At 45.0% G+C, this 24,757-nt stretch overlaps 2 protein-coding genes across 2 annotated transcripts in view; one reads left to right on the forward strand and one right to left on the reverse strand.

Moving 5' to 3' along the window:
* Window positions 1–2,680: 2,680 nt before the first annotated feature.
* On the reverse strand, window positions 2,681–13,917 carry TMIE (transmembrane inner ear). The gene is made up of 4 exons (XM_066553221.1): window positions 13,742–13,917; window positions 10,782–10,899; window positions 4,427–4,576; window positions 2,681–2,966 (listed from the first exon to the last, which is right to left on the reverse strand). The coding sequence occupies exons 1-4, from the start codon at window positions 13,826–13,828 to the stop codon at window positions 2,860–2,862; spliced, it is 462 nt and encodes a 153-aa protein (XP_066409318.1). The 5' UTR covers window positions 13,829–13,917; the 3' UTR covers window positions 2,681–2,859.
* Window positions 13,918–19,701: 5,784 nt separating this feature from the next.
* ALS2CL (ALS2 C-terminal like) overlaps window positions 19,702–24,757 on the forward strand; it is a 41,869-nt gene continuing 36,813 nt past the window's right edge. The window contains exon 1 of the mRNA XM_066550336.1: window positions 19,702–19,827. The gene's annotated coding sequence lies outside the window, so the exon portion shown is untranslated. The remainder of the gene's footprint in view (window positions 19,828–24,757) is intronic.

The raw sequence follows: 24,757 nt of genomic DNA on the forward strand, positions 1-24,757 counted from the left end.
GATCTGGAATATTTGCTTGGAAAAAAAGGGATCGAGGTGGATTCAAAGGATCCCCCCCAATCTCAATGAATATTTTATTTTGGTTTTTGATTATTTTAATGGGCAAGGGATGGAAGTTGGATGAGGGAGAAGGAAATCCATGGAAAAGAAAAGGAGCGGATTTTCCTCCTGGAAACCTTTGGATTGGGAATAAATCCCTCTGCAAATGGAGCCACATCCCAAATTTCCAGTACAATTCCAACTGCAGGACAGGGAGTCCGAGTTTTCCTGCCCCAATCCCAGCTGGATCCCATCCTGGAGTTTTTAAGGCACAAATATCCCTTCCCAAAATTCCCACGGATCCAGCAGATCCCAGGGAGCAAAGCCTGAATCCAACAGAAAAATCCTTTTTATTGTCATGATTCCTGATTAAACCGGGCCTTGAAAATTTGGGATTGGGATGGAAATTCCAAAGAAATCCAATCTTTGTATCCATATTCCCACTTTTCCATCAGTGCCATTCCAAGATTTGGACTCCTCTGTGCCCAGGGGCAGAATTCCCAAAGCTGGAATTTCAGATTTCCCTGGATAATTCTCTTCCCAAACATTTCCATGGTTCTGGACATCATTCCCAACGTCTCTCCTGGAGTTTTCCACCTTTTCAGGTGCTCTGGAATTTTGGGACTTCTTGGAGCTGAGCAACCTCGCTCAGACAGGAAATTCCCTTCATTTTTCCAGGCTCATTTCCCACCAGAAGGAGTTGGGTGGGAGAGAAGGGAAAGGAAAATCGGGATAAGGGAAAAGTGGGAAATATCTTGGCACTGAAAAATCTGTGTTGAAAAAACAGCAGGAAAATCGATCATTTCTATCGATTCAATAGAAAATAAATCCCATTCCTGGGGATAAGGGACTGGAGGGAATTCTCCCTGTGGAGGAGACAGTTCCAGGATATCCTGACTTTCAATTATCCCAAGATTTTCCAGGCTATCCCCCCCCCCCAAAAAAAATCTGGAGTTAAATCCCCCCAGCTGGAAATTTTAAGGCAGAAATTGCTGGAATATTCCCAAAACAGCTGGAAAACACCACCCCTGATAAATCCACCCCTCAGGAATTCCCAGGAAGGGAGGGAATAGCAGCCACCTGGAAGTGGAGCAGAATTCCTGGTCTCAGAACTGGCTTTCCTCAGCAAAAAATGGGGAAAGTGTGGATTAATCTCCTGTAAAAGATGGAATTCCTGGCGTTTCCTGCAGCAGTCCAGGAAAAGAGGCACCAGAAAAGGAAGGAAAAATTCCCACGTGTCCAAAACCCTCTTGGAATCCAAAGGACCCAAGCCTTGGAGAATTCCATCCTTTGGGATTTTCTGGGAATTTACATAATCCCTAAAATTCCCCACGAGGAGGTGCTGAGTGCCAGGAAATCTTTCTCCAACTTCTCCAGGAGAAGAAATGTGGGATGAATCCCATTCTCCTTTAGTTCAGATCCTTATCCCTGAGCATTCCCGTGTTTATCCAAAGCCCTCATTCCCATTCCAGCTTTCAGGTCAGTTCCATCCCATTCCCACTGGATATTTTTCTTCATTATCCAACCAAATTCCCAGTTTTCCTTCACAGAGACGGATCCTGGCAGCTCCACCTCCAAGTGGGAAGAAATCCATGCATCCAACAGCTTCCCACAGGAATATCTGGAAAAGCACATCCTGCTCCAAGTGCTCCTCCCCCAGCAATTTGCTGGACCATTCCCAAAAAAAATTCCAGCACTGTCCTTCCGGGATGTCACTTCTTCTTTGCCGGAGCTTTGGAATTCCCGCCGGCTTTTCCATCGGTTTTGGCACCTCCAGATTTTCCAGCTTCGCCGTCTTTTTCTCCCTTTTTCCCTTGTTTCTTATCGTTTGTGTCCTTTCCCTTTTCCCCCTTCTCCTTTTCCCCCTTTTCTCCTTTCCCTCCTTTTTCCTCTTTTCCTCCTTTTTCCCCTTTCTCCCCCTTTCCTCCGTCTTTTTTTTTGGCTCCGTCCTTCCCTTCCTTCTTGGATTCTTCCTTCTGCTCCTTCTCCCCGTCCTTTTTCTTGGAGTCTTTGGATCCATCCTTCTTTCCCTGAGCCTTGTCCACTTTTCCGGACACAGTGGGAACTTCTTCCTCTTTTTTTTCTTCTGCAGCCTGAGCTGTTCCCAAGGATAGAGGAAAAAAAAAAAAAAAGGAAAAGGAATTGATGTGGATTCAACAACCCAGGGACTGTCAAAATTCCAGCTCCCTGCTAGAAATCTGGGATAAAGGGAAAACATTCCCACTGGGGACTTTCCCATCCAGCTGATTGCTCCCGGTGAGGTTTTTTTTTGGAATTGAGAAGCAGCAAATCCAAGGATTGATGGATCCCCTTGGAAGAGGGAAGCCACAGGCGGCCAGGAATTGAAATTCCCAAAATTCCTTGGAGAACCATCTCATCCCCTAAGGATTAACTGGAAGGACAAGGATTCGGTGGAAGGAAAAGGATTTATTCATGGAATTGGATTCAGCTCCAGAGGGAGGGCTGGGAATTCCCAGTTTCAGGCACCCCTGAAATCCCGGGATTTGTGCAAATTCCCATTGTTCAACCGGTAATTCTGAATTTTGCTGTTGTAGGATTGAATTTCTCCAAGGAATTCCTGAATTCCTACAGTGCTGGGATCTGCCTCTTCTCCCACAGACTGAAGCAGCACATCCCAAATTTTGGAAATGCCGTTTTTATGGAATTACATCTCCCGGAGAGACACAAGAGAGAAGGAAAAAAGGCATCGAAAGGTGTTGAGGAAACAGGAAAAATCCAGGAGTGAAGAAGCAGCAAATCCAAGGATTGACGGATCCCCTTGGAAGAGAGAAGCCACAGGCGGCTGGGAACCGAAATTCCCTAAATTCCTTGGAGAACCATCTCATCCTCTTCCTTCAGCACAGGCAGGGAGTGGAGAGGTCTGGACTGGCCATGGCCAGAGAGAGGGAGGAGATTTTCGGGAGAGCCTATGGAATCAGGAAAGGAGAGTGAGAGCAGCGGAGGAGAAATATTCCAGCAGGGAAAACCGGGAATGCGGGATTCCAACCACTCCAATTTCACTCCATTGGTGCTCCCCAGCCCAAGGGCAGGCCCTGAGATTAAATTGATTCCCGCTGGGAATTTTCAGCATGGAGTTCTCCTTCTAACCAAGGAGGGTGAGAGATGGAAGTTGATGGGAAAAGGGGATACAGCCTCCAGTTGTCCCAGGAAAAGTTTGGATTGAAAATTAGGGAAAAAAAATTCCTGATTGGAAGAGAGATTAAGGATTGGGAAGTGTTGGAATCACCATCCCTGGAAGGGTTCCAAAAACCAGGAGATGTGGAATTTCACAGGATTTTTTAGTGGGATTTCGTTCAAAATAGGATTTGACGGATTTGAGAAGCTTTTCCAAACTTAATTTGGGAATGAAGGAATGATTCCGACTCGAACCGAGGGAAAAGTTCCCTCTTATCCAAAGGATTTTATCCCAATGTCCTGAGTCCACACTGGGAGGGTTGAACTTGGTGGTGGCACCACAGGAGGGACTTCGTGCTCCCAGAATCCCCCCAAAAAAAGTGGGAATTACGTCTGGGGAATGTCAGTGAGCTCATTGAGGGAATTTGCACTGCCCCAATCCCCCCAAAAAAGTGGGAATTAGCTCTGGGAATGTTGCTGAGCTCACTGAGGGAATTTGCACTGCCAGAATCCCAAAAAAAAGTGGGAATTACCTCCGGGAATATTGGTGAGTTCATTGAGGGAATTTGCACTGCCCCAATCCCCCGCTCCATAAAAGTGGGAATAACCTCTGGGAATGTCTCTGAGCTCATTGAGGGAATTTTCACTGCCCCAGTCCCCCAGAAAAGTGGGAATTACCTCCAGGAATGTCAGTGAGCTCATTGAGGAACATTGCACTCCCAGAATCCCAGAAAAAGCGGGAATTGAATCGGAGAAAATCTCTTTACTCATTGGGAGAAATTTGCACTGCCCCAATCCCCCAAAACATTCGCTCAGCTTTGCCAATGTTGCCGAGCTCATTGCGGGACTTCGTGCTCCCAGAATCCCCCAAAAAAGTGGGAATTAGCTCCAAGAATATTGGTGAGCTCATTGAGGGCTTCAGCACGGCCAAAATCCGCCCCCCCCCCAAAAAAAAAGTGGGAATTACCTCCAGGAATGTCGGTGAGCTCATTGAGGGAATTTGCACTGCCCCAATCCCCCAGAAAAGTGGGAATTACCCCCAGGAATGTTGGTGAGCTCATTGAGGAACTTTGCATTCCCAGAATCCCCAGAAAAGTGGGATTTACCTCCAGGAATGTCGGTGAGCTCATTGAGGGAATTTGCACTGCCCCAATCCCTCCCAAAAAAAGTGGGAATTACCTCTGGGAATGTCTCTTGAGTTCATTGAGGAACTTTGCGTTCCCAGAATCCCCAAAAATTAAGCGGGAATTACCTCCGGGGATTTCGGTGAGCTCCCCGAGGGGCGGCACCGTCTCCAGTTTGTCCGCGTAGTTTTTGGCCGCCTGGCGCTGGGCGTAGCGCGCCTCGATCTCCTTCCGCGTGCGCGGGATCCGGCACTTGAAAATGCAGCACAGGGTGATAACTGGGAATATGGGAAACGGGAATGCTGGGTGAGGGACGGGAAAAGGGAAACGCGGAGTCCTGGGGGAGTTATTGGGAATGGGAAACGGGGAATCCTGGGGGAGTTATTGGGAATTCTGGGTGAGGGATGGGAACGGGAAACGTGGAATTCTGGGTCAGTTATTGGGAATGGGAAACGTGGAATCCTGGGTGAGGGACGGGAATGGGAATGGGAAACGTGGAATTCTGGGGGAGTTATTGGGAATGGGAATGGGAAACGTGGAATTCTGGGTGAGGGATGGGAATGGGAAATGTGGAATTCTGGGTGAGGGACTGGGATTGGGAAACAGGGAATTCTGGGGGAGTTATTGGGAATGGGAAAAGAGGAATTTTGGGGGAGTTCCTGGGAATGGATAGGGAGAAACAAGGAATTAATTGGAAATGGGATCGGGAAATGTGGAATTCTGTGTGAGGGATGGAAATGGGAATGGGAAACATGGAATTCTGGGTGACGTTCCTGGGAATGGACAGGGAGAAACAAGGAGTTAATTGGGAATGGGAGTGGGAAATGAGGAATTCTGGGTTAGTTCCTAGGAATGGAACACATGGAATTCAGGATGAGTCACTCAGAGAGAGAGAAGAGAGAAGTGAGAGATTCTGGGGGAGTTCCTGGGAATGGGAGTGTGAAACACGGGAATCTGGGAGTTCCTGGGAATGGAGAGAGAAATAAGGAATTCTGGGCATGACTGAGAATGGCAACGGAAAAAGAGCAATTCCAGTTGAGTTTCTGGGAATGGGAAATGAGGATTTGGGTTGGTTATTGGGAATGGGAGCAGGAAACAAGGGAATCTGGGTGAGTCACTGGGAATGGGAAACCTGGAATTCTGGGGGAGTTATTGGGAGTGGGAAATGTGGAATTCTGGGTGAGTTATTCAGAATGGGAGATGTGGAATTCTGAGTCTGGGAATGGGAGAGGGGATCAAGGATTTGTGTTGGTCGCTGGGAATGGGAACGGGGAGTGGAGAACAAGGAATTCAGGGGATAACTGGGAATGGCAACGGGAAAAAAGGAATTCTGGGAGAGTTATTGGGAATGGAGAGGGAGAAATGAGAATTTAACTGGGAATGGGAGGGGGAAATATGGAATTCTGGGGGAGTTATTTGGAATGGGAAATGTGGAATTCTGGGTGAGTCACTGGGAATAGGAGAGGGAAATGCGAGTCTGGGTGAGTTCCTGAGAACGGACAGGGAGAAACAAGGATTTAACTGGGAGTGGGAGAGGGAAGTATGGAATTCTGGGTGCGTAATTTGGAATGGGAAATGTGGAATTCTGTGTGAGTCACTGGGAATGGGAGATGTGGAATTCTGCAGGCACAGAGTTTGTGATGATTGGCCGTGGGGCTGGAGTGAGTGCCCCGGCGAGCTGAGCCGTGGAGGGCGTGCCCAGGAGTGACCAATCAGAGGGGGAGCAGGGGGCACACGGGTGCAAGGTGTGAACAGGAGGGGATAAAGGGCTGGGCTGGAGAGGCGCAGGGGCCCGGAGCCTCCCGAGGCGGGATCGCCGTGAGCGGGGCGGAACCTTCTGGAGCTGAACGGGGACACTCTGGGTGTGCCGGCCATCTCAGCTGACTAGTTACTGGGAACGGGAAACGTGGAATTCCGGGTGAGTTACTGGGAACGGGAAATGCGGGAAACGTGGAATTCCGGGTGAGTTACTGGGAACGGGAAATGTGGGAAACGTGGAATTCCGGGTGAGTTACTGGGAATGGGAAATGCGGAATTCTGGCTGAGTTACTGGAAATGGGAAATGTGGAATTCTGGGTGAGTTACAGGGAATGAGAAATGTGGGAAACGTGGAATTCTGGGTGAGTTATTTGGAACGAGAAATGAGGAATTCCGGGTGAGTTATTGGGAATGAGAAATGTGGGAAACGTGGAATTCTGGGTGAGTTATTGGGAACGAGAAATGTGGAATTCCAGGTGAGTTATTGGGAACGAGAAATGTGGGAAACGTGGAATTCCAGGTGAGTTATTGGGAATGAGAAATGTGGAATTCTGGGTGAGTTATTTGGAACGAGAAATGTGGGAACGTGGAATTCTGGGTGAGGGGCTGGGAATGGGAAATGTGGGAAACGTGGAATTCTGGGTGAGTTATTGGGAACGAGAAATGTGGAACTCAGTGTGAGGGACGGGGAAATGTGGAATTCTAGGTGAGTTATTGGGAAAAGAGGAATTCCGGGTGAGTTCCTGGGGACAGACAGGGAGAAACAAGGATTTAACTGGGACTGGGAATGGGAAATATGGAATTCTGTGTGAGGTACTGGAAATGGGAAATGTGGAATTCTGGGTGAGGTACTAGGAATGGTGAGGGAGAAATGAAGGTTTAAGTGGGAATGAGAGAGGGAAATGTGGAATTCTGGGTGAGTTTCAGAGAATGGGAGAGGGGATCAAAGATTTGCATTGTTTCCTGGGAATGGGAGTGGGAAATACGGAATTCTGGGTGAGTTCCTGGGAATGGAGAACATGGAATATTGGGGGAGTTCCTGGGAATGGGAGAGGGAAATGAGAGACTGGTTGATTTACTGGGAATGGACAGGGAGAAACAAGGATTTAATTGGGAACGGGCGTGGGAAATGTGGAAGACCGGGAATTCTGGGGAAGTTTTTGGGAATGGGAAATGTGGAACTCTGGGTCAGTTACTGGGAGGGAGAAATGAAGAAATCTGGGTGAGGTACTGGGAATGGGAGAGGAAGAAACCGGGATTTAACTGGGAATGGGAGAGGGAAATATGGAATTCTGGGTGAGTTCCCAGGAATGGCAACAGGAATTGAGGATCTGGGGGGAATTCCTGGGAATGGGAGATGGGAACGAGAGTTTGCATCGGTCATTGGGAATGGGAAATGTGGAGTTCTGGGTGAGCTCCTGGGAAAGGGAAATGAGGATTTGGGTTGGATATTGGGAATGGGAGGAGGAAACGCGGGAATCTGGGTGAGTCACTGGGAATGGGAGAGGGAAATGTGGAATTCTTTGTGAGTTCCTGGGAGAGGGAAGTGAGGAATTCTGAGGGAGTTCTTGGGACTGGGAGTGGGAAACATGGAATTCTGGGGGTGTTACTGGGAAGGGAGAGGGAAACGAGGAATTCTGAGGATAAGTGGGAGTGGCAATGGGAAAAAAGGAATTCTGTGTGAGTTTCTGGGAATAGGAAATGAGGATTTGGGTTGGTTATTGGGAATGGGAGCAGGAAACACAGGAATCTGGGGGAGTTCCTGGGAATGGGAGTGGGAAACAAGGAATTCTGGGGATAACTGGGAATGGCAACGGGAAAAAAAAGGAATTCCAGGTGAGTTATTGGGAATGGAGAGGGAGAAATGAGAAATTAACTGAGAATGGGAGGGGGAAATACGGAATTCTGGGGGAGTTATTTGGAATGGGAAATGTGGAATTCCGGGCGAGTTACTGGGAATGGGAAACACGGGAATCTGAGGGATTTGCTGGGAACGGAGAGGGAGAAAGGAGGATTTAACTGGGAATGAGAGTGGGAAATGTGGAATTCTGGGTGAGTTGCCGGGAACGGGAAATGAGGATTTGGGCTGGTTACTGGGAATGGGAGCAGGAACCACGGGAATCTGGGAGAGTTCCTGGGAGTGGGGAAACCTGGAATTCGGAATTTCCCCCGTTCTTTATGGGATGGTGCCGCCTTGTGGGATGTGCCGGGAGGTAGAATCCACACTCGGATCAGATTCCTGGATTTATTTGGTTTATTTAGTTTAATTTTATTAATATTAACGTTAATATAAACGTATTTATTGGATATTTAATAAGTTAATATTAATATTATTAGAACAATTAATAAAATTATATTTCTTATTAATTGTAATGTTATAGAAATTATTCTTCGTAACATAAAACATATGTGTTAAATATTAATATGTTTTTCCACAAATATAATTTAAATTGGTTCATTTTATTTCCTTATTTATTGTAATAACAGTGAAAATAAAGCTTTTAGTGACAACTACAGTTACAATCAAATTATTATCATTTATAACATAGAAATATGTTATTCCATTAATATAATTTTATTAACTCAAATACTTTATACGAATAAAAATTGTTATTTAAAATTAATAGGTCATTGATAAAGTAATACAATAATATGAATTAAAATCATATTAACCATCCAATTACCTTTAAAGCATAATTCCTGTATTTCTATTTTATTTAGATCTATGTTTGGTTCTTGTTTTAGTTTTGGTTTTACAATTATTTCCTTTTTTTAATTTATGTTTTATATTTAATTCTATTTTGAATTTTATAGTTCTATACGAATTCTGTTTTAAAATGTTACATTTTTGTATTTATTTCTATTTGTTAATTTCCTATTTTATGTCTAATTTCATTTTTACCTTTCTATTTATTTCTATTGTTTAATATCCAATTTTCACATTTCATCCACTGCAATGCAATATAATGTATTTACTCATTCTTATTTAATTGTATTTTAACATCTTCTGGTTTTCTGTTTATTTTTATTTTTTTAAATTTTATACTTTAATATTTATTGCTATTTTTAGTTCCCTATTTTTATATTTATTTATATTTTTAATTCCCTATTTTCCCATTTCACTCCATTTCCCAGTTCCCTGTTTTCCATGGATTTTCTCCATCCCAAATCCCATTCCCGGCAGGGATGGGGGTGGAGCTTGGGCCATTCCTGCTCCGCATTCCCACTGAGAAATCCCTCCAGAATTCCCACTCCCAGCTGGAATTCCAGCATTCCCGAATTCCAGACACCTGAAGGGAATCCAGGAAGCTCCGGGATCACTCCCAGGGAAGGAATTCCCTTGGAAAGAGATTCCAGGTGGGAATCTCCATTTTGGATTCCCTCTGGAATTCTCAATTCCATCCCACAGAAATTCTCCTTGAATTCCCAGACACCTGAAAGAAATCCTTCGGAATTCCCACACTCAGCTGGGAATTCCGGCCCAGAGGAATTCCCAAACTCCTGGACACCTGAAGGGAATCCAGGAAATTTTGGGATCACTCCCAGGGATGGAATTATCTTGGGAAGAGATTCCAGAAGGGAATCTCCTGTTTGGAGCTGGGAAATCCCTCAGGAATTCTCAATTCCATCCCACAGGAATCCTCCTTGAATTTCCAAATTCCTGGAAACCTGAAAGGAATCCAGGAAATTTTGGGATCGCTCCCAGGGATGGAATTTTCTTGGAAAGTGATTCCGGGTGGGAATTTCCAGTTTAGAGCTGGGACCTCCCTCTGGAATTCCCACACTCAGTGGGGAATTCCAGCCCAGAGGAAATCCCGAATTCCCGGACACCTGAAGAGAATCCACGATTCCCAACCTGGAGCAGTCATGATTCGCAACCTAAAGCATTCCATGATTCCCAACCCATAGAATCCCAGGAATCCCAACCTGAATCATTCCACGAATGCCAACCCAACATATTCCAGGATTCCCAACCCAAGGAATTCCAGGATCTCCAACTCAAATCATTCCATGATTCCCAACCCAAAGAATTTCATGATTCCCAAACTGAAGCATTCCACAAATCCCGACCCAACACATTCCAGGATTCCTAACCTGAAGCATTCCAGGATTCCCAACCCAAAGAACCCCAGGATCTCCAACTCAAATCATTCCATGATTCCCAACCCGAATCATTCCACAAATGCCAACCCAACACATTCCAGGATTCCCAACCCAAATCATTCAATTATTCCCAAACTGAAGCATTCCATGATTCCCAACCCAAAGAATTCAAAAATTCCCAAACTGAAGCATTCCACAAATCCCGACCCATCCTGACATTCCATGATTCCTAACCTGAAGCATTCCATGATTCCCAACCCAAAGAATCCCAGGATTCCCAACTCAAATCATTCCATGATTCCCAACCCAAAGAATCCCAGGATTTCCAACTCAAATAGTTCCATGATTCCCAACCCAAAGAATCCCAGGATTCCCAACTCAAATCATTCCATGATTCCCAGCCCAAACCATTCCATAGCTCCCGGCTCCATCCTGCACCGGGGCAGGAACGCGGGTGCTGGAGCCGATTCCCGTCCCTGGAACATCTCCGGGTGCTCCCGAGACGAATCCCTGGCGATTCCCACCAATGAATCCCCCCCTTTGCGCGTTCCCGGGATTCCAGAGAGAGCGCCCTCCTGGGGAGCCTTCCGGAGGAAAATTCCCGGGAATTGCGGGACTCACTGATGGAGAGGACGAAGAGGGCGAAGATCCCGACCACCTGCCAGAGGCGCAGCCCCCAGATCACCACGGTCTCCGACGTCACCGGGTCCGGCTTCTTCTTGGGCGGCGCCGTGGTGGCCTGGGAAAAAAAAACACAGGGAAAATCCGGCGGGAAAAGGCGGATCAGGACGGAAAAATTCCCACAAAATACTCCAGAAGGCGATGAGGGCACGGGAAATGGGGAGGCCTCAAGGATTTGGGAATGTTGGAGGGATTTTTAAGGAATCTCCTTTTCCCGGCCATTCATTGGCTCGCTCTGGAATTCCTTTCTCCCGTTTTCTAATGGATTTTTAGGGTTGGGATTTCCGCCAGTGAGGGCCTGGATGAGGAAATTCCTGGAAAAATTCATTTTTCCCAATGAATTTTAATGGTAACACATCCCCGGGATGTGGGAAAGCCGCGGATCCAGAAGGAAGCAGAATGGAACCACAAGGAATTTCTGGGATAAAAAGTTGTGGAATTTTTTAACAGAAAGGTAAACTCAGCCTAAACCTAAAGGATGGAAATCCTACAAAATATTCCAGGGGATTTTCAGGGAAGATCTTGGAACAGCAGCTTAAAAAAAGCTGGAATACACCCAGTGCCCCCAAAAAAAAAATCCTGATTTTTTGAGAAGTGGAATTCCTGAGAAATCCCTCCAGGAATTTTATCCCAAACTGGGAATAAAGGATTATTCCAAACTTATCCTCCCAGGACTGGCTCAGATCCGGGATCCAATTCCCAGGGAAATCCCTCAATATCCCATTGTTTGCTGATCTCTGGGATCAGGAGCAGGGAAGGACGTTTAGGATCATGGGCTCATCCTGGGATTTAGGGATTTTTTGGGATTTAAGGGCTAATCCTGGGATTTGGGGATTTTGACCCATCCGAGGATTTTCTGATTCTCTTCCCAAATTTTGGGAGAACTTCCAGCTCTGGGAATTTATCCAAAGGCCTGGGAGCCGGACAAGTTTTCCTCAATCAAATCCAAGATCTGAAGGGATTTTTGTCTCATTCTCAGATATCCCCCTGCTTTTTCCCCCTTTATTTTTCCTTATTTTTGGGGTTTTTTGGGAATTTTTCCAGCTGCCAGGATTATTTTCCTCTCCAGCTTTTTCTTCCTCCTCTGTTTGCTCCAGCCTGGCTGAGCAGGAATCGAATTTTTCAGGGTAATTCCATTATCCAATTATTTCCAGGAATAAACTCCTCACAGAGCTTTTGCTTTTCCAGGAAAAAAAAAAAACCAAACCTGGAATAAACAAAGCAGATCCAGGAATTCTCGCTGTTTATCCCGATTTTTGGGGCTTGGATGTTTCATTTTTGTTTTCTGGGAATTGTCTGGAATAAAATGGGAAATTTTCCAGCTGGCTGGGTCGTCCTTGGGATTCAGGGAAGGATAATTTGGGAATTCTGCACTGTCAGGGGAAGTTCTGCCTCATTTCTCCCCTTGGGAATGGTTGGACAGCTCAGAAAACCTGGAATTCTTCCTGGAGCAGCAGCCTGGCCTTGGAGAGGATTCCTGGATTCATGGAATGCTCAGGTAGGATGGGATGGGGGAAAAGCAGGGATTTGGTTGGGAATGAGGGGCTGGAAATCCTGGGAAAAAAATCAGGAAAAGGGAAAAGATGAGAGGCTGGAAATCCTGGGAAAAATATGGGAAAGGAGGGATGAGAGGCCAGAAATCCTGGGGAAAAAAATGGAAAGGGAAATCCTGGGAAAAAATCAGGATAAGGGCAGGGGTGAGAGTATTGAAATCCTGGGAAAAATGGGAAAGGGAAATCCTGGAAAAAAATCAGGAAAAGAGGAAGGAGGAGAGGCCAGAAATCCTGGGAAAAAATACGGGAAAGGGAGAGAGATGAGAGGCTGGAAATCCTGGGAAAAATCAGGAAAGGGAAATCCTGGAAAAAAATGGGAAAGGAGGGAGAAGAGGTCAGAAATCCTGGAAAAAATATGGACAAGGATGGGGATGAGAAGTTTGAAATTCTGGGAAAAATCGGGAAAGGGAAATCCTGGAATAAAATCAGGATAAGGGCAGGGGTGAGAGGTTGGAAATTGTGGGGGAAAATGGGAAAGGGAGGGAGAGGAGGCTGGAAATCCTGGGGAAAATGTGGAAAGGGAAATCCTGGAAAAAAAACCAGGATAAGGGAAAGGATGAGAGACTGGAAATCCGGGAAAAATGTGGGAAAGGGATGAGAGGTTTGAAATTCTGGGAAAAAATGGGAAGGGAGTGATGAGAGGCCGGAAATCCTGTAAAAAATCAGGAGAATGGATGAGAGGCTGGAAATCCTTGGGAAAAAAAAATATGGAAAAGATGAGAAGTTTGAAATCCCGGGAAATTGCTGGAATTTTCTAATCCCGAAAATCGCAGGCAGATTCTGCTGCAGGAATTCCCAGGTGGAGCAGGGAAAAGGATCCAGAGGGGAAAGTGAAAGTTTTTGGGAGCTGGGATTTGTGTTCCAGGCAGGAATTTCCCTCCGGAATTGCAGCCAGGGCTCAGGAGCTGCTCTCCCCTCCCAGATAATTCCCAGGTTTTCCATCAATTAGGGAATGCAGAGTCATCCTCAGGGAAAAGGTCCTGTGGAAGGGCAGGAATTCCATGAAATCCCACAATTCCATGAAATCCAGGATTACTGGGAATGAGGGAAGGTGGGAGAAGGAAAATCCATCCCAAATATTCCCAAAATTTTCCAAATCTTTCACGGGAACATCCATCAGGAATAGAATTTGTGGGATCGTTTTTGCCCCGCTCCTCAAATCATTGGAAAACCGGGAAAAACCCGCGATTCCAACCCGAAATTCCCAACCCAGCCTTTCAGGAAGCAGCAAAAATTCCCAAGAAACCCTCCTTGGATCCACCTTAAATTCCCGGCTGGTTGTTTTCCAGGGAAATCCCCCATTCCCGGCCCTCATTCCCACTTTTCCAGCGGGATTTTTTTCCTCACCTCGATCAGCTGCGCCAGGGAAAGTCGGGATCGGAGCAGGACGAGGCAGGAAAATCCCAAAAATTCCCAGCTTGGATCCCACGCCATCTTCTCTTCTCCTCTTCTCCTCCCGGGATTTTCCCCCCTCCTGCCGAGCCTGGAGTTTTTTGGGATCTCGGGAAAATTCCCGGCCTGGCTTTTCCAGCGGCGTCCTCCGAGCGGAGCAGCGCTGGAAGCCGTTAATTAATTAATTAAATTAATGAGGCGGTGTCGATGACGGAGCCCCGGGAGGGGGGATCGGGAGCACCGGGAGCGCTTCCCGCCGCTCCAAGGGGCGGAATTCCCGATTCCCGCCGCTCCAAGGGGAGGAATTCCCGATTCCCGCCGCTCCAAGGGGAGGAATTCCCGATTCCCGCCGCTCCAAGGCATTACTGGGTTTTTTTTCTGGTTTTTTTTTCCAGTTTTTTCTTTTTCCCAGTTTCTTTTTTCCCTCCCCCAAGGTTTTCTTTTCCCTCACTTTTCTTTTGTCCCAGTATTATTTTCCATTTTTTTTTCCCCGCAGGTGTTTTTTAGATTTTTTTCAGGTTTTTTCAGTTTTTTCCCAGTTTTTTTCCCCTCAGTTTTTTTTTTTTTTTTGTATTTTTTGTTTGTTGGTTTGGGTTTTTTTTGGTGTTTTTTTTTTTGTGTTTGTTTTTTTTTCCAGATTTTTCCGGGTTTTTTTTCCTTTTTTTTTTTTCCTTTTGTTTTTTTTTCCTTTTGTTTTTTTTTTTTTTTTCCAGGTTTTTTGTCGCTGGTTTTTTCCAGGCTTTTTTCTTGCCAGGGATTTTTTTCCAATTTTCTTTTTCCCAGTTTCTTTTTTCCCCCCCAAGGTTTTTTTTCCCCCTTTTCTTTTGTCCCGCAGTTTTTTTCCGCAAGTGTTCTTTAGATTTTTTTTCGGATTTTTCCAGGTTTTTTTCCCGTTTTTTCCCCCAGTTTTTTTTTTTTGTGGTTTTTTTTTTTTTTCCAGATTTTTCCCAGGTCTTTCCAGGTTTTTCTTCCCATTTCCCAGCCCCCCCGCCCCCCCCAGGTTTTTTGTTGCTGGTTTTTTCCAGGCTTCTTTTTTTCTTGCCAGGGTTTTTTTTCCAATTTTCTTTTCCCCCAGTTTCTTTTTCCCCCCATTTTTCCCCCCATTTTTTTGTCCCAGTATTTTTTCCAGTTTTTTTTCCCAGCTGTTTTTTACGTTTTTTTCCTTTTTTTTTCCAGTTTTTTTCCTAGGTTTTCCCCCCCTTTTTTTTTTTTTTTTTTGCTCCAGGTTTTTTCCCGGCTTTTTTCTTTCCAGGATTTTTTCCATTTTTTTTTCCCCACAGGATTTTCTAGGTGTTCTTTTGGGGATTTTTCTTCTTCTTTTTTTTTCCCAGTGTTTTGGTTTGTTTTGCTTTCTTCGGTTTGGTTTTTTGGTTTTGTGGGGTTTTTTTCCCCAATTTTTTTTCTCCCAGCTTTTTTTTTCAGGTTTTCCAGCCCCCTTTTCCCCCCTCCCAGGTTTTTTTTCCAGTTGTTTTTTCCCAGTGTTTTCTTTTTTTAAGTTTTTTTTTCCCCTTTTTCCCCCCCTTTTTTTTTTCTTCCCAGTCTTCTTTTTTAAGGTTTTTTTCCCAGTTTTTTTTCCCAGTTTGGGGGGATTTTTTTGGTTTTTCCCTTCCTTCCTTTCCCCCAGGTTTTTTCCAGGGTTTTTTTTTCCCATTTTTTTTTTTTTCCAGATTTTTTCCCCTATTTTCCCCCATTTTTTCCCAGGTTTTTTTTTCAGGTTTTTTTCCCTTTTTTTTTCCCAGTTTTTTTTTTTTCAAATTTTTTCCCCTATTTTTCCCCCATTTTTTTTCCCTTTTTTTTTCCCAGTTTTTTTTTTCAAATTTTTTCCCCTTTTTTTCCCCCATTTTTTCCCCAGTTTTTTTTCAGTTTTTTTTTCCTTTTTTTTTCCCAGTTTTTTTTTTCAAGTTTTCCCCCCTATTTTCCCCCATTTTTCCCCAGTTTTTTTTTCAGTTTTTTTTTTCCCTTTTTTTTTCCCCAGTTTTTTTTTTTTTCAAGTTTTCCCCCCTATTTTCCCTCATTTTTTTCCCAGTTTTTTTTTTCAGTTTTTTTTCCCAGTTTTTTTTCCCAGTTTTTTTTTCAAGTTTTCCCCCCTATTTTCCCCCATTTTTTCCCAGTTTTTTTTTCAGGTTTTTTTTTCCCTTTTTTTTCCCAGTTTTTTTTTTTTTTTCAAGTTTTTCCCCTATTTTTCCCCCATTTTTTCCCAGGTTTTTTTTTTCAGGTTTTTTTTCCCTTTTTTTTTTTCCCAGTTTTTTTTTTTTTTTTCTTCAAGTTTTCTCCTATTTTCCCCCTATTTTTTTCCCAGGTTTTTTTTTCAGTTTTTTTTCCCTTTTTTTTTCCCCAGTTTTTTTTTCCAAGTTTTTTCCCCTATTTTCCCCCATTTTTTCCCAGTTTTTGGTGGTTTTTTTCAGTTTTTTTTTCCCAAACCCTGTTGCTTTTGGGTGTGAAATTCTTGATTTTTTTTTTTCCTTAAAAAAAACCCAAAAAACCCCAAACCCCTGGGATTGAAGCCAAGCCGGACGTTTGGAATTCTGGGGTTTCAGGGATGCGTTCCTGCGCCTGCATTTTGCGGAATTCCTGAATTTTTTGGGGTTTAAAGCTCATCCCATTCCACGAGCAGCAGCAGCTCCTGTGGGATCCCACGGGATATTCCAGGGATATTCCAGCTTCTCTGGGAATTCCATCCCAAAATCCCACAAAACCTTCCTTGATTTCAGAATTTCTGGGATTTGGGGATTTCAGGCGGCACAAGAAAGGATCCAGGTGCATCCCAACATTTTTAGGGAATCCCACAGAATTCCCACAGAATTCCAGCAGCTCCAAGGTTTAATCACGGAGCAGCCCAGGAACATTCCAGGAATTCAGAATCTTTGGATTTGGGGGAATTTTCCCGGGGAAATCTTTGGGAATTCGGGATGCGGGAAGAGCCACGCGGTGGCAGCAGCGAGACAGGGAATTCCCGCTTCCCGAATTTCCTCTGGAATTCCAGGCTGGGGCTCCAAGATTTTAAGGAATTCTTCCCCGAGCTGCTTTTCCAGCGAATTTCTTTTTTGTTTTTGGAATGAGGCTCCTGCATCCAAGATTTTCCTTGTCCCTCTCCCGCTCTCTCCTCCTTTATTTTCCCGCATTTTCCAAATTTCCTGGCTTCCAAAAAATCGGGATAAAACTCCGGGAGATCTTGAGGATTTCCCAGGATTTTGGGGTTTGGTTAAAAAATTCCCTCTGGAAGCAAAAGGGATCAAATGTGGGGAAATCCTGAATTTCCAGAGGTTTGGGAATTCTGGGCCTGGCCAATCCGTGGGGAGCTGGAATTCCCAAATCCGCAACAAAGTGGAATTCCAGAAGTTCTCCGTTTGGAAAACACGGTGGGAATTTGGGATGTGGATAAGAAGATTTTTTTGGGGAATTCATTCCAAGTGCTGGAATGTCAAATCTGGGAATTCTGGGATGGGAATTCCAGCTCCATCCTTTTATTCCCAGAGCTTTGGGAACAGAAATCCTGGGATCTGGTTCAGAGGAGATTTTCTGGGAATGCATCCCATGGGCTTGGAGTATAAATTGTGGGAATTCTGGGATGGCAATTCCAAGTCATTCCTCATTCCTTGTTGGGAATTCCAGTTCCGTCCTTTTATTCCCAGAATGAAGGAGAATGGGAATGGACTTTTGTGGAAATCCGGGATCTGGATGAGAGAATTTTCTGGGGATGCATCCCATGAGCTCAGAGTATAAACTCCGGGAATTCCGGGATGGGAATTCCGGGTCATTCCCGGTGTCTCATCCATCAGTTGGGAATTGCAGGTCCGTCCATTTGATTCCCACAACTTTGGGAATGGAAACTCCAGGATCTGGTTCAGGGGGTTTTTTGGGAATGCATCCTATGGGCTCGGAATATCAATGGGAATTCTGGGATGGGAATTTCAGCTCCTTGCTTTTATTCCTGGAGCTTTGGGAATGGAAATTCCCGGGATGTGGATGAGAGAATTTTCTGGGAATTCACTCCAGGTGCTGGGAGTTTAAACTCTGGGAATTCTGGGATGGGAATTCCAGGTCATTCCCGTCCATGAGCTGGGAATTCCAACTTCAATCCTTTCATTCCCAGGACTCTGGGGATGGAATTTTATCCTTTTGGAAGAGGTTATGGAAATCCCGGGATGTGGTTCAGGGAATTTTCTGGGAATGAATCCCATGGGCTCGGAATATCGAATCTGGGAGTTCTGGGATGGGAATTCCAGGTCATTCCTCGTGTCTCATCCATGAGTTGGGAATTTCAGCTCCTTCCTTTTATTCCCAGGGCTTTGGGAATTCTGGGAAACTCTGTGGAAATCTGGTATATCTGGTTCAGGGAATTTCCTGGGAACGCATTCCATGTGTTGGAATATCAATGGGAATTCTGGGATGGGAATTTCAGCTCCTTGCTTTTATTCCCAGAGGTTTGGGGATGAAAACCCCGGGATGTGGATAAGAGGATTTTCTGGGAATTCACTCCAGGTGCTGGAATATCAACTCTGGGAATTCTGGGATGGGAATTCCAGGTCATTCCCATCCGTCACTTGGGAATTCCAACTTCAATCCTTTCATTCCCTTGGCTTTGGGAATGAAATGCTGGAAAATGCTGTGGAAATCCGGGATCTGGTTCAGAGATCCATTCCAGGTGCTGGAATATCAGCTCTGGGAATTCTGGGATGAGAATTCCAGGTCATTCCCATCCACAAGTTGGGAATTCCAGCTCCTTCCTTTTATTCCCAGAGCTTTGGGGAATGGAATTTTATCCTTCGGGAAGAGGTTATGGAAATCCTGGGATCTGGTTCAGGGAATTTTCTGGGAATCCATTCCAGGTGCTTGGAATATCAACGGGGAATTCTGGGATGGGAATTCCAGGTCATTCCTCTCCATCAGTTGGGAATTCCAACTTCCATCCTTTTATTCCCAGAGGTCTGGAAATGAAAGTTGGAATTTTTCCGGGAATCCATTCCAGGTGCTGGAATATCAACTCTGGGAAGTCTGGGATGGGAATTCCAGGTCATTCCTTTTATTCCCAGAGGTTTTATTATCAATTTTATCATATTTCAATTTTATTTATTTATATTTATTTTATTTTTTAAGAACTAATTTTTTTCATAGATTTTAATTTTTTAAAATTTTATACTTTTTCTTATTTTTAATTATTCAGTTTTTATTTTTCCTCTATTTTTATTTTAATTTATCTTAAACTTTATTTTTATTTTCATTTGTAATTTTTAAAATTTCTAACGTATTTAATATTTTTTATTTAATTTTTCTTTTTTAATTTATTAAATTTTTATTTTATCTGTTCTTATTTAATTTTTATTACATTTTCCTATATTTTTCTTTTAATTTATTTTATCTTAAACTTTATTTTAAAATTTTTAATTCTTTAATTTTTTTACTTTAATTTTTGTTCATTTAATTCTTGCTTTATTTTTTATTAACTTTTCCTTAATTTTATTTCATTTGCATTTCATTTCATTGTTGTTTTTCTTTCTATGTAATTATTTTAACTTTTATTTATCCTTTAAATTTTATTTTACTTTTAATTCCATTTTTAATTGATTTGATTCTATTTTTTATTTCAACAATGAGGCAAAACAAAAATTAATTTTTTAAAATTTTAATTAGATTTCATTTTAGTTTTAAACTTTTGTTTTAATTTTACTTTAAATTATTTTATTAAATTTTGTTGTATTTCATTTTAAAATTTTAATTTATTTTACTTTATTTTATTTTCTTATTTAATTTTATTAAATACGGGGAAAATCCAGGAAAACCCAGGAATCTCGGGAATTCGGGAAATCTTCGGGAATTTGGTGCCGTTTCCCTTTAAATCCTCCCCGAGCCCTTCCCGGCTCGGGTTGCAGCCGATGGAATTTTCCAGCGCCCGAGGTTTCCATGGAGACCGGGAATGTTGCGCTGCACCTTGAGAGAAAAGAATTCCAAGAATTTCGCGTCCTTCCCTTTGGAATTGTGGCTGGAAAGGAGCCGGAGCCGAATCCCCGTTCCCATGAATCCGGATCCTGGCTGATCCCGAGGTAAAAGGGAATTTTTGGCTCCCGGAGATGCCTCTGGAATTGTTCTTGTGGGATTTTGTGGGGATCAAGGGGTTCCAGCTCGGGAATTTTGGGATTTGGGAATGTCTGTGCCGATGTTCTGGAGCGTTAGGAAGGGATCCGAAGGTGCAAGGGAAGATGGGGGAGCTGGGAATTTGGGAAAATGATGATCCATGGGAATTGTGCCTCGTTTCCTACAAATGTTCCCAGATCCTGGACATGGATGGAACACTGGGAATGGGATAAATATTCCCAAATCCTGGACACGGATGGAGCATTGGGAATGGGATAAATATTCCCAAATCCTTGAGATGGATGCAACATCAGGAATGGGATAAATATTCCCAAATGGCCGGAGTTGGATGGAACACTGGAAATGAGATAAATATTCCCAAATCCATGAGTGTGATTGAACATTGGGAATGGGATAAATATTCCCAAATCCCTGACAGGGATGGAACATTGGAAATGGGATGAATATTCCCAAATTCTGAACAAGGATGGAGCATTGGGAATGGGATAAATATTCCCAAATCCCTGCTGGATCCCTGCTGGTTCCTATGGAATGTTTGGAATGGGATAGAACAGTGGGATAAATATTCCCAAAATTTCTGAGTCGGATGGAAAGTTGGGAAAAGGAGATAAATGTTCCCAAATCCCTGCCGGTCCCGATGGAATGTTGGGAATGGGATGTATATTGGGATATACATCCCAATAGTGGGATAAATATTCCCTAAATCCCTACATTGGAAGGAATGTTGGGAACGGGATATAATGGAGGGATAAATATTCCCAGATCCTTGCCGGTTCCTATGGAATGTTGGGAATGGGATGCAACAGTGGGATAATTATTCCCCAAACCCCTAAATCGGATGGAACATCAGGAACGGAACAGAACAGTGGGATAAATATTCCCCCAGATCCCTGAGTTGGAAGGAATGTTGGGAATGTGGATCATGGTGGATGTCCCTCACCTTTGGAGGTGGCGTCCAGGCCAGTGGGACAGGGCCAGGCTGTCCCCATGGGGCTGGGAAAGGTTGGATAGGGACGGGAAAGGTTGGGAAAGGTTGGATAGGGATGGGAAAGGCTGGATAGAGATGGGAAAGGCTGGATTGGGTTTGGAAATGTTGGAGATAGAGGGGAAAAGTGGGAGATGGATGGGAAGGTTTGGAAGGGTTGGATAGGGGTGGGAAGGGTCACTCCAAGGCCACCAGCTCGTGTGTGGCCACAGGAAAAAAGTCCTGGAATGTTTGGGATGGAAGGGACCTCTGGAGCTTGTCCAGAGCAACCAGTTTCAAACCTTTGTCTCTCCTGCCCGGCTCCGGGTGCTGACGGAGCCCAAGGAATGTTTGGATGGTGATCCCGGAAATCTTTTGGGATGTCCTGGGCAGGAGCAGGAGCTGGATGATCCCGGATCCCGTTTTTTGTGGATCACTATGGATGTCCCTCACCTTTGGAGGTGGCGTCCAGGCCAGTGGGACAGGGCCAGGCTGTCCCCATGGGGCTGGGAAAGGCTGGATAGGGATGGAAAGGTTGGGAAAGGCTGGATAGGGATGGGAAAGGTTGGGAAAGGTTGGATGTGGATAGGAAAGGTTGGAGGTGGATGGGAAAGGTTGGATAGGGATGGGAAGGTCACTCCAAGGCCACCAACTCTTGTGGCCACAGGAAAAAAGTCCTGGAATGTTTGGGATGGAAGGGACCCAAAGGTTCTCCAGAGCAACCAATTCCGAAACCTCGTCTCTCCTGTCTCTCCTCCATATCCAAAGGTTGGATGTGGATGGGAAGGGTTGGATAGGGATGGGAAGGTCACTCCAAGGCCACCAACTTGTGAGGTAAAAAGGAAAAAAGTCCTGGAATGTTTGGGATGGAAGGGACCTCCAAAGGTTCTCCAGAGCAACCAATTCCGAAACTTCGTCTCTCCTGTCTCCACTCCATATCCAAAGGTTGGAGCTGAGTGGGAAAGGTTGGATAGGGATAGAAAAGTTGGGAAAGGTTGGATGTGGATGAGTAAGGCTGGATGGGGATGGGAAGGTCACTCCAAGGCCACCAGCTCGTGTGTGGCCACAGGAAAATGTCTTGGAATGTTTGGCATGGAAGGGACCTCCAAAGGTTCTCCACAGCAACCGATTCTGAAACTTCATCTCTTCTGTCTCTCCTCCATATTCAAAAGTTGGATGTGGATGGGAAAGGTTGGATAGGGATGGGAAGGTTGGGAAACGCTGGTTAGGGATGAAAAGGTCACTCCAAGGCCACCAACTCTTGTGGCCACAGGAAAAAAGTCCTGGAATGTTTGGGATGGAAGGGACCCAAAGGTTCTCCAGAGCAACCAATTCCGAAACTTCGTCTCTGCTGTCTCTCCTCCATATCCAAAGGCTGGAGCTGAGTGGGAAAGGTTGGATAGGGATGGGAAGGTTGGGAAGGGTTGGGAAAGGTTCTGAATGGTTGGATGTGGATGGAAAGGTTGGATGTGGATGGAAATGTTGGATGTGGATGGAAAGGGTTGGAGATGGATGGGAAGGGTTGGGAAAGGTTCTGAATGGTTGGATGTGGATGGAAAGGTTGGATGTGGATGGAAAGGTTGGATGTGGATGGAGAGGTCATTCCAAGGCCACCAACCCCTGAGGCCACAGGAAAAACCATCCCGGTGGTGACGGAACTCAAGGAATGATTGGACAACGCCCTTGGAAAAGCTGGAACGGGACGAATCCAGCCTGGAACCCTCCAAAGGAAGGGACAAACCCTTGGTCCCGATCCAAGGGCTGAGAATTCCCTGGGAATAAAATATTCCTGGGACCTGACGGTCGAGCCAGACCGGTTCTGGAACCTCCTGGAGAAATTCCAGCGGCAGCCAGGTGGGGGAACAGCCCCGGGAATTCCCATGGAATTCCAGCCTCTCCCGGCCCATTCCATCCCATCCCACTCTTCCCTAAATCCTCCTGCTCATCCCAACAGGATTTTCCTGAAAGGGAATTTTCTGAAGTTAACCCTGGAATTCTGTCCTGGTTTCCAACAGCTCCACAAAGGAAATTCCCACTGCTGATCCTGTTTTTTTTTCCTCAGGATTTGTTTTCCAATCCCTCCCTCACCCTTTAGGGAAAGGTTTGCGCTGTCGCGGTGAAAAAAAGCGGGATTGGGTTTTGGGATCGCAGCTCCACATCCCCCGTTTTCCAGGAACATGAAAATCCTGGAATTCTGGACTTGCAAGGCATAAAAATTGGGAATTTTGGGGTTGGATTTAGGATTTTTTTAGGAGGAGGGGAAATGGTTCCTGGGGCTGAGGTGTCTGGGGTCTCCTTAAAAGGGTTTGGGAATTTTGGGGTTGGATTTGGGATTTTTTAGGAGGAGGAGAAGGAGTGAAGAGCGGCTGAGGTGCAGCAGGGAACTCCGGGAGCTCCTGAGGGATGGATTTGTGGGTTTGGGGTTGGATTCAGGGATTTTAGGAGGAGGGGAAAGAGTTAAAGATGGCTGAGGTGTCTGGGATATCCTGAGGGACAAATTTGGGGGTTTTGGAGTCGGATTTAGGATTTTTAGGAGGGAGGGTAAGAGTTAAAGGTGGCTGAGCGGGAGCAGAGAACTCTGGGATCTCCTGAGGGATGGATTTGTGGGTTTGGGGTTGGATTTAAGGATTTTAGGAGGAGCGGAAAGAGTTCCTGGGGTTGAAGTGCCTGGGATCTCCTGAGGAATGGATTTGGGTGTTTTAGGATTGGATTTAGGATTTTTCAGGAAGGAGGGAAATGGTTAAAGGTGGCTGAGGCGCACAGAGAACTTTGGGATCTCCCGAGGGATGGATTTGGGAATTTTGGAGTCGGATTTAGGGTTTTTAGGGAAACGGAAGCAGTTAAAGGTGGCTGAGGTGTTTGGGGTCTCCTTAAAAAGTTTTAGGAATTTTGGAGTCGGATTTAGGGATTTTAGGAGAAAGGGAAATGGGTAAAGGTGGCTGAGGCGCACAGAGAACTCCGGGATCTCCTGAGGGATGGATTTGGGAATTTTGGGGCAAGGTTTAGGTTTTTTAGGAGGAGCGGAAAGAGTTCCTAGGGCTGAGGTGCCTGGAATTTCCTGACCGATGGATTTGGGATTTTTAGGGCTGGATTTAAGAGTTTTTAGGAGGACGGGAAATGGTTAAAGTCGGCTGAGGTGTCTGGGGTCTCCTTAAAAGGTTTTAGGAACTTTGGGGTTGGGTCTGAGGTTTTTTAGGAGGAGGAGAAAGAGTTAAAGGTGGGGCAGAGAACTCCGGGAGCTCCTGAGAGAAGGATTTGGGAGCTTGGGGCTGTGTTTAGGGTTTTTTTGGGAGGAGCGGAACGGGTTCCTGGGGCTGTGGCGTCTGGGATCTCCTGAAAAGGTTTTAGGAATTTTAGGGTTGCATTTGGGATTTTTTAGGGGGAAGGGAAATGGTTAAAGGTGGCTGAGGCGCACAGAGAACTTTGGGATCTCCCGAGGGATGGATTTGGGAATTTTGGAGTCGGATTTAGGGTTTTTAGGGAAACGGAAGGAGTTAAAGGTGGCTGAGGTGTCCGGGGTCTCCTTAAAAAGTTTTAGGAATTTTGGAGTCGGATTTAGGATTTTTTGGAGAAAGGGAAATGGTCAAAGGTGGCCGAGGCGCACAGAGAACCGCCTGACCGAGGGATTTGTGGGTTTGGGGTCGGTTTTAGGATTTTTTTAGGAGGTGAGGAAAGAGTTCCTGGGGTTGAAGTGTGTGGGATTTCCTGAGGGATGGATTTGGGAATTTTAGGGTTGGATTTAGGATTTTTTAGGAGGAAGGTAAATGGTTAAAGGTGGCTGAGGTGCCTGGGATCTCCTGACCGATGGATTTGGAAATTTTGGGGTTGGATTTAGGATTTTTAGGAGGACGGAAAATAATTTCTGGTGCGGCAAAGAACTCCGGGACCCGCTGAGAAAAGGATTTGGGAATTCT

The sequence above is a fragment of the Molothrus aeneus genome, chromosome 1 (assembly GCF_037042795.1).
Source record: "Molothrus aeneus isolate 106 chromosome 1, BPBGC_Maene_1.0, whole genome shotgun sequence".
Taxonomy (NCBI): Eukaryota; Metazoa; Chordata; class Aves; order Passeriformes; family Icteridae; genus Molothrus; species Molothrus aeneus.

Excerpts from the sequence above, each read along its gene's own strand:
- TMIE (XM_066553221.1), bottom strand. The coding sequence starts at position 13,828 with ATGGCGTGGGATCCAAGCTGGGAATTTTTGGGATTTTCCTGCCTCGTC. Across the intron at positions 4,577-10,781 it reads CCTCTTCGTCCTCTCCATCA|TTATCACCCTGTGCTGCATT; the intron begins GTGAGTCCCGCA and ends CCATATTCCCAG. Across the intron at positions 2,967-4,426 it reads GCTCACCGAAATCCCCGGAG|GCTCTCCCGAAAATCTCCTC; the intron begins GTAATTCCCGCT and ends CTGATTCCATAG.